The following is an 11780-nucleotide window of genomic DNA, read 5'->3' on the forward strand; positions in this document are numbered from 1 at the left end:
AGTACAGTACTATCAGTAGTTGCAGTAGTTATCTTAGTAACACGAGTTCTGTGAGGGGTACCGGTCTGCGAGCATCTGCGTCCATCGGGCTCCAGTTTGTATCCGTCAGCGCAGCCACACTGGACCCCGGCTCCACCCGGCAGGTCTCTGCAGTACTGCAAACAGCCGCCGTTTCTGTAGCGACACTCCAACACCTCTACACACAACACAAACACAAGTACACACAGACCTCAGTCAGCAGAACGAGCCTCCACGCCGAGGAACTGGACTTTTAACAGACTGAATGTTTTCAGTGCTGAGAAATACTTCAAGATAAACACGTAGTACCTCCATGTTGTTTCTCTACCTCAGAGTTCTGGTTCAGGTTCATAATACTGCCGATACTACAGCACATAATACTGCTGATACTACTGTAACTAGTCCACAGAATACTGCTGATAATACTGTACATAATACTGCTAATACTACTGTAATTACTCCACAGAATACTGCCGATACTACTCCACAGTATACTGCTAATACTTCTCTAACTAGTCCACAGAATACTGCTGATACTACTCCACAGTATACTGCTGATACTACTCCACAGTATACTGCTGATACTACTCCCCATAAAACTGCCAATACTACTGTAATTACTCCACAGAATACTGCTGATACTACTCAACAGTATACTGCTGATAATACTGCACATAATACTGCTAATACTACTGTAACTAGTCTACAGAATACTGCTGATACTACTCTAACTATTCCACATAATACTGCTAATACTACTGTAACTACTCCACAGAATACTGCTGATACTACTCAACAGTATACTGCTGATAATACTGCACATAATACTGCTAATACTACTGTAACTAGTCTACAGAATACTGCTGATACTACTCTAACTATTCCACATAATACTGCTAATACTACTGTAACTACTCCACAGAATACTGCTGATACTACTCAACAGTATACTGCTGATAATACTGCACATAATACTGCTAATACTACTGTAACTAGTCTACAGAATACTGCTGATACTACTCTAACTATTCCACATAATACTGCTAATACTACTGTAACTACTCCACAGAATACTGCTGATACTACTCAACAGTATACTGCTGATAATACTGCACATAATACTGCTAATACTACTGTAACTAGTCTACAGAATACTGCTGATACTACTCTAACTATTCCACATAATACTGCTAATACTACTGTAACTACTCCACAGAATACTGCTGATACTACTCAACAGTATACTGCTGATAATACTGCACATAATACTGCTAATACTACTGTAACTAGTCTACAGAATACTGCTGATACTACTCTAACTATTCCACATAATACTGCTAATACTACTGTAACTACTCCACAGAATACTGCTGATACTACTCAACAGTATACTGCTGATAATACTGCACATAATACTGCTAATACTACTGTAACTAGTCTACAGAATACTGCTGATACTACTCTAACTATTCCACATAATACTGCTAATACTACTGTAACTACTCCACAGAATACTGCTGATACTACTCCACATAATATTGCTAATACTACTGTAACTACTCCACAGACTACTGCTGATACTACTCCACATAATATTGCTAATACTACTGTAACTACTCCACAGAATACTGCTGATACTACTCCACAATATACTGCTGATAATACTGTACATAATACTGCTAATACTACTGTAACTAGTCCACAGAATATCGCTGATACTACTCCACAATATACTGCTGATACTACTCCACATAATACTGCTAATACTACTGTAACTACTCCACAGAATACTGCTGATACTACTCCACAATATACTGCTGATAATACTGTACATAATACTGCTAATACTACTGTAACTAGTCCACAGAATATCGCTGATACTACTCCACAATATACTGCTGATACTACTCCACATAATACTGCTAATACTACTGTAACTACTCCACAGAATACTGCTGATACTACTCCACAATATACTGCTGATAATACTGTACATAATACTGCTAATACTACTGTAACTAGTCCACAGAATATCGCTGATACTACTCCACAATATACTGCTGATACTACTCCACATAATACTGCTAATACTACTGTAACTACTCCACAGAATACTGCTGATACTACTCCACAATATACTGCTGATAATACTGTACATAATACTGCTAATACTACTGTAACTAGTCCACAGAATATCGCTGATACTACTCCACAATATACTGCTGATACTACTCCACATAATACTGCTAATACTACTGTAACTACTCCACAGAATACTGCTGATACTACTCCACAATATACTGCTGATAATACTGTACATAATACTGCTAATACTACTGTAACTAGTCCACAGAATATCGCTGATACTACTCCACAATATACTGCTGATACTACTCCACATAATACTGCTAATACTACTGTAACTACTCCACAGAATACTGCTGATACTACTCCACAATATACTGCTGATAATACTGTACATAATACTGCTAATACTACTGTAACTAGTCCACAGAATATCGCTGATACTACTCCACAATATACTGCTGATACTACTCCACATAATACTGCTAATACTACTGTAACTACTCCACAGAATACTGCTGATACTACTCCACAATATACTGCTGATAATACTGTACATAATACTGCTAATACTACTGTAACTACTCCACAGAATACTGCTGATACTACTGTAAATAATACTGCTAATACTACTGTAACTAGTCCACAGAATACTGCTGATACTACTGTACATAATACTGCTAATACTACTGTAACTAGTCCACAGAATACTGCTGATACTGGTACCTGAGTCGCAGGTCTTGCCGTGATACTGAGGAGGACAGAGACATGTGAACTGTCCTCGGTCCAGAGTGCAGATCCCGCCGTTCAGGCAGGGGTTGGTCCGACAGGGGTTCAGATCTACGACACACAGGAGAGACGCTGAACACATCACAACTCACATCATCACGTCATCACGTATAAATGTGCTGTAATTAATACTCACTTTTGTATTTATACCAAAACTCCAGCTGTGGGACAAAAGAACACAGAGTTAATATACGCAGTACTGGGAGTAATACTGTGTACAGTGAGGGTGCTGTGACCTTTGACCTCTACAGGTGACTGGATGCTGTTCGGATGAAGACGCAGGTGCCCCCCAGTGGTCGTATTATATATTAGACAGTAAAAATACACCACATCATGTCTGTGTTTTTTCACATGTGGTCTCTAAACCCTGTGTGTGTTTTCAGTGGCCTCCTGTGGGGGACCGACCCCCAGTTTGGACCTCGTTCTCACCGTCTTCTCTTTGGTCTGGAAGATCTCGGCGGCCTCCTCCTGAGAGCAGGTCTCCTCGTAACACTCCCTCTCCAGGTTTCCTGGTAGCATCTCCTCCAGGAAGAAGGAGTTGGCTCGACGCCTCCTGGAGGGCGAGCGGAGGATCTGACCTGCTGACAGCTGATCCAGGAACACTGCGGGGTGGACAAAATAACAGAAACACTCACTGTTAGTAACCAAGGACGATTAAAATCAAGGGCAACTGGACTTGGTTGAAGATACTCGTAGACGTTTCACCTCTCATCAAAGAGGCTTCTTCAGTTTTGAGTGACTGCAGGTAGCTGTAACCTCTGTGGGGTCGTTATCAACGTGATGACAACACTTGGTTCGTTAGTGCTCCTGGTTGTTGTGGTCAGTGGTGTCACCTGAGGCCTGAGTCTGAATGACTGTCATTGGCTTTGGCACATTGTTTAGAGGACAGCATTGTAGGAGGGGGATAAGTGGTGCCTCAGCCCTCCGCCTCTGTTCAGAGATGGTATCTCGATTCTTTGAAACCATCTGTTCCTGTTCATCGAAACAGTGTCCTTTATCCTTCAGAAATACTGTAGGTCAGTTTAACAACATCTGAAGGAAAAGGGAGGCCAAATGTGAGCGCTTCTTCAATGTCCTGCAAAGGGATAAAAGGACAGCACTGAAAGTCAGGGATAACTCTGGAGACTCCATAGTGACTGTCGTTACAGCAGCGAGGAGAGCACTAACGAACCAAGAGGTATGATCACCTGGACATCAACCCCACAGAGGGTTAATAGCTGGGACTCCCTGCAGTCGGTCAGAACTGAAGAAGCCTCTTCGATGAGAGGATCTTCCACCAAGACCGGCTCTCCTTGATTTAACCTTTTTTGGTAAACTCTGATCTGGCCGACCTTCACAGACTGTTAGTAGAACAACAGTAGAACCTGCAGGTGGAGCTGAGAGAAACAGTGTGCACACATACTGCAGAGGAGGAACTCAAGAAAACAGATCTATTATTATCCAACAGGAATAAAGACCTTTTCTTTGAGAAGCAGCAGATTCTTTGTGCAACACGACCCCCAGGCAAAATGGCAGCTAATCGTTTAATAAATAGTATTAATAGTTTTGTGTTGTTGGACAGTGATTTCCAACCAGGGGTACGTGGAGGGATTAGAACGTAGGAAATCTGATTTGATTAAAACAATATATCCACATATCAAGGCAGCTGTGACACCCAAACACTTCTGTAGCTGTTGTAATTAAGAACGAGTTAGACAGCGAGCAGAGAAGTCTAAAGCCCTGGATATACTTGCTTTTAACGCCTATCCTGCGTACTTAGGAGCGTAGGTTGTGCACGTCTCCAGAAATTAACGCTACTCGTCCGCGAGATGCAATTCTGCACATGAACGTGGGGGCAGTATGTCGACCTGACGGGCAGGTCCAATATTATGTAGCTGCGGAACCGGAGGCTGCAGTTTCAGGACCCCTGCAATCCTGGGACCGCAGTTCTAGGATGCTTTGTATTGCTGTGCATTACCACCACCACTCCACTAGATGGCGCTGTCGCAAAAGAACTATGGTCCTAGAACTGCGGTCCCAGGATTGCGTGGGTCCTGAAACTGCAGCCTCCGGTACTGCAGCTACATACTATTGTTACGATATAAAATTTCAGAGGGTGTCAAGGACGATAATCCGGTGTTGGCGAGAGATGACCCGGTCCTGGTCTGCCCCCTAGTGGATCGAGGTTTAATCCTCCAGTTACACGCAAAGTATGCAGGCAAGTATGTGAACAAAGCCGTTTGCGTCGCCAACGCCCGTCTACGCCTGCGCATTGTTAAAAATCCTTAAACAGGCGGCTAAAGGTAACGGATCAATGTTGGAACATTCAGCTTCACTCGAAGTGGTAAACGTATGATCGCTGACCAAACCAACCAATCCCTGGTGTTACACATGACAGGTGGGAATCGATGAAGGGGTAGGTGACTTCAGGGATGTGGGGTTACTCAGCACGTCAGCAGGTCGATGAGATCGCCGCTCTACCTGCAGGTCTCACCTGTACACTCGATCAGTGCAGAGCAGATGAGCAGAGTGCAGAGAGCCGACGTCAGAGCTGGCAGCATGTCTGTGGACAAAGACAGGAAGTGAATCCTCTGTTCACCGGGACAGGCTCATCAAACGCCTCATGAACGCAGCTGAGCACGTGTGTCACATGTCAAAATATCTAAATGAACAGCATCGTGGTGCTTTCTGGGGTTTTCAGCAGCTTGGCACTCTGTTGGTCCACCTCTTTGGGTCAGACTGAAATATATTAACTATTGAGATTAAATTTGGTTTAGACATTTAAGTTAACAGTAATAACTTCCTCTGACTTCCCTGTAGCACCAACGCCACAGTTTATGATAAGGATTCCTGTGAAACGGATTCCTGTCAGACCTCAAGAGTCTGACTTTTGGCATTACCATGCAAACAGAACCCAGGTTTACGGAAGCCCTAATCGGCCATCCATTTATACATTTTATCTACATTTCCCAACGGCTATTTCAGAGGTGTGTGATGGACTCTTTAAATGTCCTTTAGAACTTTTCAAAGGTTCTTGACACACCTCTGAGACAGCCGTCAGTAAATGTGAGAGGTTGATGGATCACCGGGTCTCTTCATAGCCACTTTACAAATCTACTCTTGTACAAGACAAACAAACACCAGCAGGTCCAGATCTGCAGAGACCTCGTCTCTGTGTTAAAGGACCCCGAGTGGTGCTGCGACCCGCGGGTTGAGAGTCTCGGCATTACTGTGAACCTGTTCTGCTGTAAGTGGACGGTCCTACCTTCTGTCTTCTGTTGTTTCTAGTTGTCTCCTGTCGTCTCCTGTGAGGACACTTGGTGTCTGTTTAGAGCTAAAATGGAGATCACGCTGATTTACTGATCGTTAACCACAATGCAAATATTGACAGACAGACGTCACAGCAGCAGGACCGAGAGGACACAACAAGAAACAAGTCTGTTCACTCTGACTGAGATCACCAAGTTGTAAAGGAGATCACAGCAGCCTCTGATGATCCAGCAAGACACAAAGTGTGACTTCATATTAGCAAACAGGTTCAAAATACGTCAGCTGATATCAAGGACTTTCCGCTCAGCCCAATAAACTCAGATCTGCTAAATCTGTTAAACACCTGAAACAGAATGTCAGTAAAAAGCAGCTGAAACATTTCAGAGCCGTAACATAAAGCTTCAATTCACTTTAAACTCATCATTCACGGAGAACTCCTCAAATATTTACTGTGAATGTGTAAATTAAAGGAAAATCAACTTCAGTTGTTAGGGACTATCTGTTGGCGCTGTTCACGTTCCACTCCGTCTCAGACGAGCTCTGGACACGGGCCCTCAGGGCCTTCATGGCCGTCTCTGGAGACTCCGCCCCACCAGAGTCAATAAAAGCCCGGGAGCTGGGCTGATGAGCTGACACCACCCAAACACCTAGACCGGCCGGGTGAGATGAGGACTGACTCCATCCAGGAAGGTCCTGCAGCACGTCGACTACCTGAGCCTGAGCAGGACATCATGCCTCGTACTCAAGAAGGGCCCCCCCAAAGTCTTAAATAAAATTAAAAAATGTAATTAGTGACCTGCTGCCCCCATGTTCCTGCTCGACACCCTCCCAGTCCTGTTGTTATTATCATTAACATTAATATAAATATCTGCACCATTATTCGTTTTCAAACTAACTATTAACTTTGCTGTCAGCGCTTCTGTGTCCACTGTGTTGACTGCCCCCCCGCCACCTGTTGTGTTTCTGTAAATAGCAGCACACGGCCTAGACCTGCTCTTTATGAAAAGAGACAGGAGACAACTGTTGTTGTGATTTGGCGCTACATATATAAAATTGAATTGAAAACGGATTAAATGACTACATCCCACGTGATGAAGGCCTTTCTGAGACTTCCAACACTCCCACCTCAGGACTTTTTGTCTCCCAGGAGAACGACGGCATCGTTTAGCTGCCACACCGGGCTTATTCCCACCTGGACGAGCCTGCGGGCAAAAAGAGGATCATGTTTGATTCCTCCAGTGCTGTTAACACCAAACAGCCTCTGCTGGATCCAGGCTCAGCGCCGTGCAGGTCAACGGTTCGCTCGGGTCTTTTCCGGCTGCAGGGCCTTTTCCGATCCAGCTCCAGTCACCTTCCTGCTGACGGTCTGACTTCAATCTAATCTATTAACTTTAGTGCTTATTCCAGGTTCGTCCTGCCGACCAGGAATTCAACTAACAAACTGCCTTGTTAAGGGGTTCAGTTTTTCAAGTTTATCCAGAAATGAAGGATCTCGGACTGATCTGGATGAAGGTGTTTTGTTTTAAGGGTGAATGAACTATTTGCTGCCGAGCAGGAAGACAGACAGGAAACGTGCTGAAAAACCAAAACCTGGAGCTAAAAGAGGCTTAAAACCTCTGCAGAGGAGAAATACGCTGAGCGGGTGTTTTTCCACAGTGGAGACTTTATTTCTTACAGGAAGTTCAGATGTTTCTCTGCACACAACAATGCACTTACACTGACAGCCCTGCAGGGGGCGTATGTACAAACAAGAGGTATGACAGTACAGTATCAGGATTAATGTATAAATTATCCAATAAATACACAGGATGGAGGAGAGACGGACAAACAGCAGAGGACGAACCCGGAGCAAGGCACCGACTCGCTCATACGCTCCGACTGCAGCAGGAAGCTAACAAACATTAGCACGTTAATAATAACATTGATGCACGTTTTAAATCTTTACAACTGTCAAACTACAGTTACAGCAAAGTCTCTAACGCTCCTGATTGGTGAGACTCGGCAGCTTCGAAGGTCCTGGCGTTCTCTGAAATATCAGCTTGTTGCAGAGCCGAAGGCCTCAAGATACTTTCACCTTCTACAAGTTATCATTAAAAAGGATGGTTCGTCTGTGAGCTCACGGGTTCTTATCTTGATCCAAAGCGTGTTTGGACGACATCAGAACATGTGAGCGCATGATATGGAACAAGAGAATCATTTGTCTTTGAATACTGAACGCACAGATCTGAATCAAGATAGTTTTCAGTTTGACATCCTGATCGTGTGTTTAGCTCATCACGTTAACCAGACGATAACTTGTCTGCACAACCTTTAACCTGCATGATGTGCACTCGATACACAGAGCTTCTGAGAGCAAGACCACGTCTGCGGTACAAGTAAATATCTTGTACACAAGTTCAAAACATAAATCATCTTTCAGGACTTGAAGTTAAACCACGTTGTACATCATACTGCTGCTTTCTCCTTCATCTAAATAAACTCAGCGTATTTAGAGAGCGTTAGAATATTTAAGAAACAAAGAAACAAACAGAAACATAATGTTAAACTCACTGAAACTGAACGACAGACACAGAAACACTGAAGCAGCTGAAACAAACAGAGTGACAGCATGAACAACATCAGCGGGCTGATTAAATGATTCTTCAGATATTAATACTGACTAGTCTGATGTGTGATCGACGGGAGAGTTAAGGCATCCTTTGATAACGAGTCCATCCGCTAGCTTCATGTAAACACTGAACTCCTGCTGGTTTCCTGTTCGCTTCACTCGCTGATCAGTAATCCATCACAGAGGATCAATCAGTGGGCTTGCTGTCACCGCGTGGCGCCGCATTAGAGGACGCTCGGGCATCGCAGAGGTGAGCTGCAGCTGCAGGGACGATACTTCTGAAATCTGGACGACGCTGAACAAAGTGACCTGATAAGACGAGACTCCAAGAAAACGAACATATCGAGTTTGTCGGAATCCACCTGAAGGCAGCACGCACAGAAGCCGACCTATCTCTGCTGGCGGGCACGCCGTCAGACTGCGGAGGGGAGCGAAATCTAAACAACCATGTAAATATCTGTATGAACACACTGAACACACACGTGTAGCGTGCGTTATCGATTTGCACTACGGTAGCATTTTTCAATACGGTAGCGTAAAAGCGTCAGAACGCCGGTCAGGTTCAGGAACAGAAAGGCAGGAAGTTTCCTGTCCCCGCAGGAACTCCTTCACGTCACCTAACTAAAGAATAGAGAGAGAAACGATCCCATCAAACGTTTCTATGCTCATTAGGCACTAATATTTTCCGGTTTATCAAAAGTGTGACGGGACATGAGGCTTTTTAGTCGGACCAGTGGAACATCGGGGTCCCTGTAAACGCAGCTCCTGAGCACCTTCACTGATATCAGGAGAACTTGTCTCCTGTTAAGACGTTAAATATGAACGTCCAGCTGCTGTTTGTTTTCTACAGACTAAAGCGACGAACGGACGAGCTGCAGGATCTGGAGGTTCACCGGATCCAGTTTCTCTTCCTGTCGGCCCGATGCGGTTTGTTTCCAGATGACTAATTCATCGTCTGTTAAAAGTGAAAAGACAAATATCCCAAAGTGACGTCTTCAAACGGGCAAAAAGTTTCAGCTGGAGTTCAGGCTGAGGTCTGGGGCGCCGGGCAGAGCGGGACCGCCCCCGGACCGGTCTGATACACAACACAGATACAACACAGACAGAGAGACAGACAGCACTGAACAAACAGGAAAACATCAGACAGGAAACGCAGCTCGTCTTCATCGACTGTCGCTGCAGAGTCTTCGTCTCGCTCCCCTCATGAACTCTGAATATCATCTGGACTTTATAGAAGAAATAAATATGTATTCTGGTACAAAACTCTCTGAGTCCGTGTCTCTCTGCGAGCAAGAGACTCAAAGCGTCCGTCCCCCCTCGGGTGTCACAGAGTTCCTGTGTGGCAGATCGGGGACGTAGTTTAGTTCTAAAAATGTCTCTGAGCTGCTGAAACGACACTCGTCTAAAGGTTTAAAGGGTTCTGCAGGATTCTGGTCCGACATGAGAGGGACCGGAGGAGGTTCTGATTGGTTTGGCTGGTCAGATGAGACCCGGGTTGGAGAGCTGGCTTAACGGTGGCTTAAATCTGGACCCACACATCCAACAACTGAAGCTAAGATCCGGCTCACAGCTGGTCCAGAACGGGTTTCTAACTGGTGTGGTGTGACGACCAGGATTAGTCAGGTACAGACTCCTGAAACCTTCATTCTGCACGCATACATCACAGGGACATCTTTTTCGAAAAACTCTCTAAAAAAGACCCGACTCAGTGAATATACGAAGGTCACGGGGTCAGGAAGTGACCTCGCCGCACCAGCAGAGGCCAGAAGGACCTGATAACACGCAGGAATCTGGCGGCCACGTTGTCTCCCCGGTCTCCTCAGGTGTATGGCTCTGTCGCAGCCCTTCAGTAGGTAGATAATGTTTGGCTCTGGATCCCACCCCCCCACCCCTGGATACTGGATACTGGATACTGGATACCGATTGGTTGGTGGGTGAGATGACAAGGCACTAGTGGATCATCTGATTGGTTTCTTTCTCCTGGTGGCGGAGCTGAAGGCTCGGCAGAGACAGAATGAGTCCTGCTCCAATCGCCGTGAGCCTTGGATGTGATGTCACAGGCTGTGGTTGTGTCAGAGGTCAGGTGGTTGAGGTGGTCGATGGCAGCAGAGGTAGGAGGAGGTCGGGAAGCTGGAAGAACAACAAGGAGAAGTCAGACTACAAACAGACTGTAAGGAACAGAGACCGGGAAGATCCTGGTCAGGGCGGGGGAACGGGGTACCAAGGGACCGGGACACAAAGGGACCGGGACACCAAGGGACCAATGGACCAACGAACCAAGGGACTGGGGGACCAATGGACCAAGGGACGGTGGTACCAATGGACCGGGGTACCGGGGGACCAAGGGACCGGGGTACCAAGGGACCGTGGTACCGGGGTACCAAGGGACCAATGGACCAACGGACCGGGGTACCAAGGGACTAATGGACCAACGGACCGGGGTACCAAGGGACCTCGGTACCGGGGGACCAAGTAGAGAAGGTCATTCTCTAAATCCTGTGTTCAGAACAGAAACTCTAGAATCACCTGGCGGCCGTCATGCCTCGCTGGCGCTGCTGTTCCTGTTGAGCTCTCTGATGCCCTGAAGGATCCGCTTCATGTGACCCACCTTCGTCACCCCCAGGTCCTAAAGACACACACACAGCATTAACAGAGGGTTTGTAACAACATCCATCATGCATCAGTCGTCCATGCAGCCGGCCAATGATCAGAGCTAGCGGCGGTACCTTCAGGTCCCTCCTCTCCAGGTGGATGAGCTCGGCTCCGCGGACGTCGTGTCCGATAAAGATGTCTTTATATTCAGTGAGACAGAGAAAGTCCAGCCACGCCCCCACCTCCTCCGTCCCCCACTGGTGAACTGAGACACCGACAGGAAGTGAATCAGACAGACAGGAAGTGAATCAGACAGACAGGAAACATCCCAACACAGAAAAACTACAGAGAACTGGAGCAGCTTCAGAGAGACCTGAACCCTTAACACGTGAACTAGAACCCACAATCAGTGACCTGAGAGAGAGAGAGAGAGAGAGAG

General features: G+C 45.9%; 2 protein-coding genes across 6 annotated transcripts in view; both read right to left on the bottom strand.

Moving 5' to 3' along the window:
* Positions 1-5466, bottom strand: part of LOC123985520 (coagulation factor X) — a 13410-nt gene extending 7944 nt beyond the window's left edge. The window contains exons 1-5 of the mRNA XM_046073096.1: positions 5366-5466; positions 3322-3494; positions 3029-3053; positions 2830-2943; positions 62-196 (exon numbers count right to left, since the gene is read on the bottom strand). Of these exons, the coding sequence (XP_045929052.1) occupies positions 62-196; positions 2830-2943; positions 3029-3053; positions 3322-3494; positions 5366-5432 (514 nt within the window). The 5' untranslated portion in view covers positions 5433-5466. The remainder of the gene's footprint in view (positions 1-61; positions 197-2829; positions 2944-3028; positions 3054-3321; positions 3495-5365) is intronic.
* A 2318-nt stretch (positions 5467-7784) lies between these two features.
* LOC123985518 (diacylglycerol kinase delta-like) overlaps positions 7785-11780 on the bottom strand; it is a 40101-nt gene continuing 36105 nt past the window's right edge. For 4 of the 5 annotated variants that reach the window (XM_046073085.1, XM_046073086.1, XM_046073083.1 and 1 more), the window contains 3 exons: positions 11476-11606; positions 11276-11375; positions 7785-10879 (listed from right to left, as the gene is read on the bottom strand). In XM_046073085.1, coding sequence (XP_045929041.1) covers positions 11286-11375; positions 11476-11606 — 221 coding nt within the window. In that variant the 3' untranslated portion in view covers positions 7785-10879; positions 11276-11285. The remainder of the gene's footprint in view (positions 10880-11275; positions 11376-11475; positions 11607-11780) is intronic. The other variant, XM_046073087.1, reaches the window with a different exon arrangement.

The sequence above is a fragment of the Micropterus dolomieu genome, linkage group LG17, assembly GCF_021292245.1.
Source record: "Micropterus dolomieu isolate WLL.071019.BEF.003 ecotype Adirondacks linkage group LG17, ASM2129224v1, whole genome shotgun sequence".
Lineage (NCBI taxonomy): Eukaryota > Metazoa > Chordata > Actinopteri > Centrarchiformes > Centrarchidae > Micropterus > Micropterus dolomieu.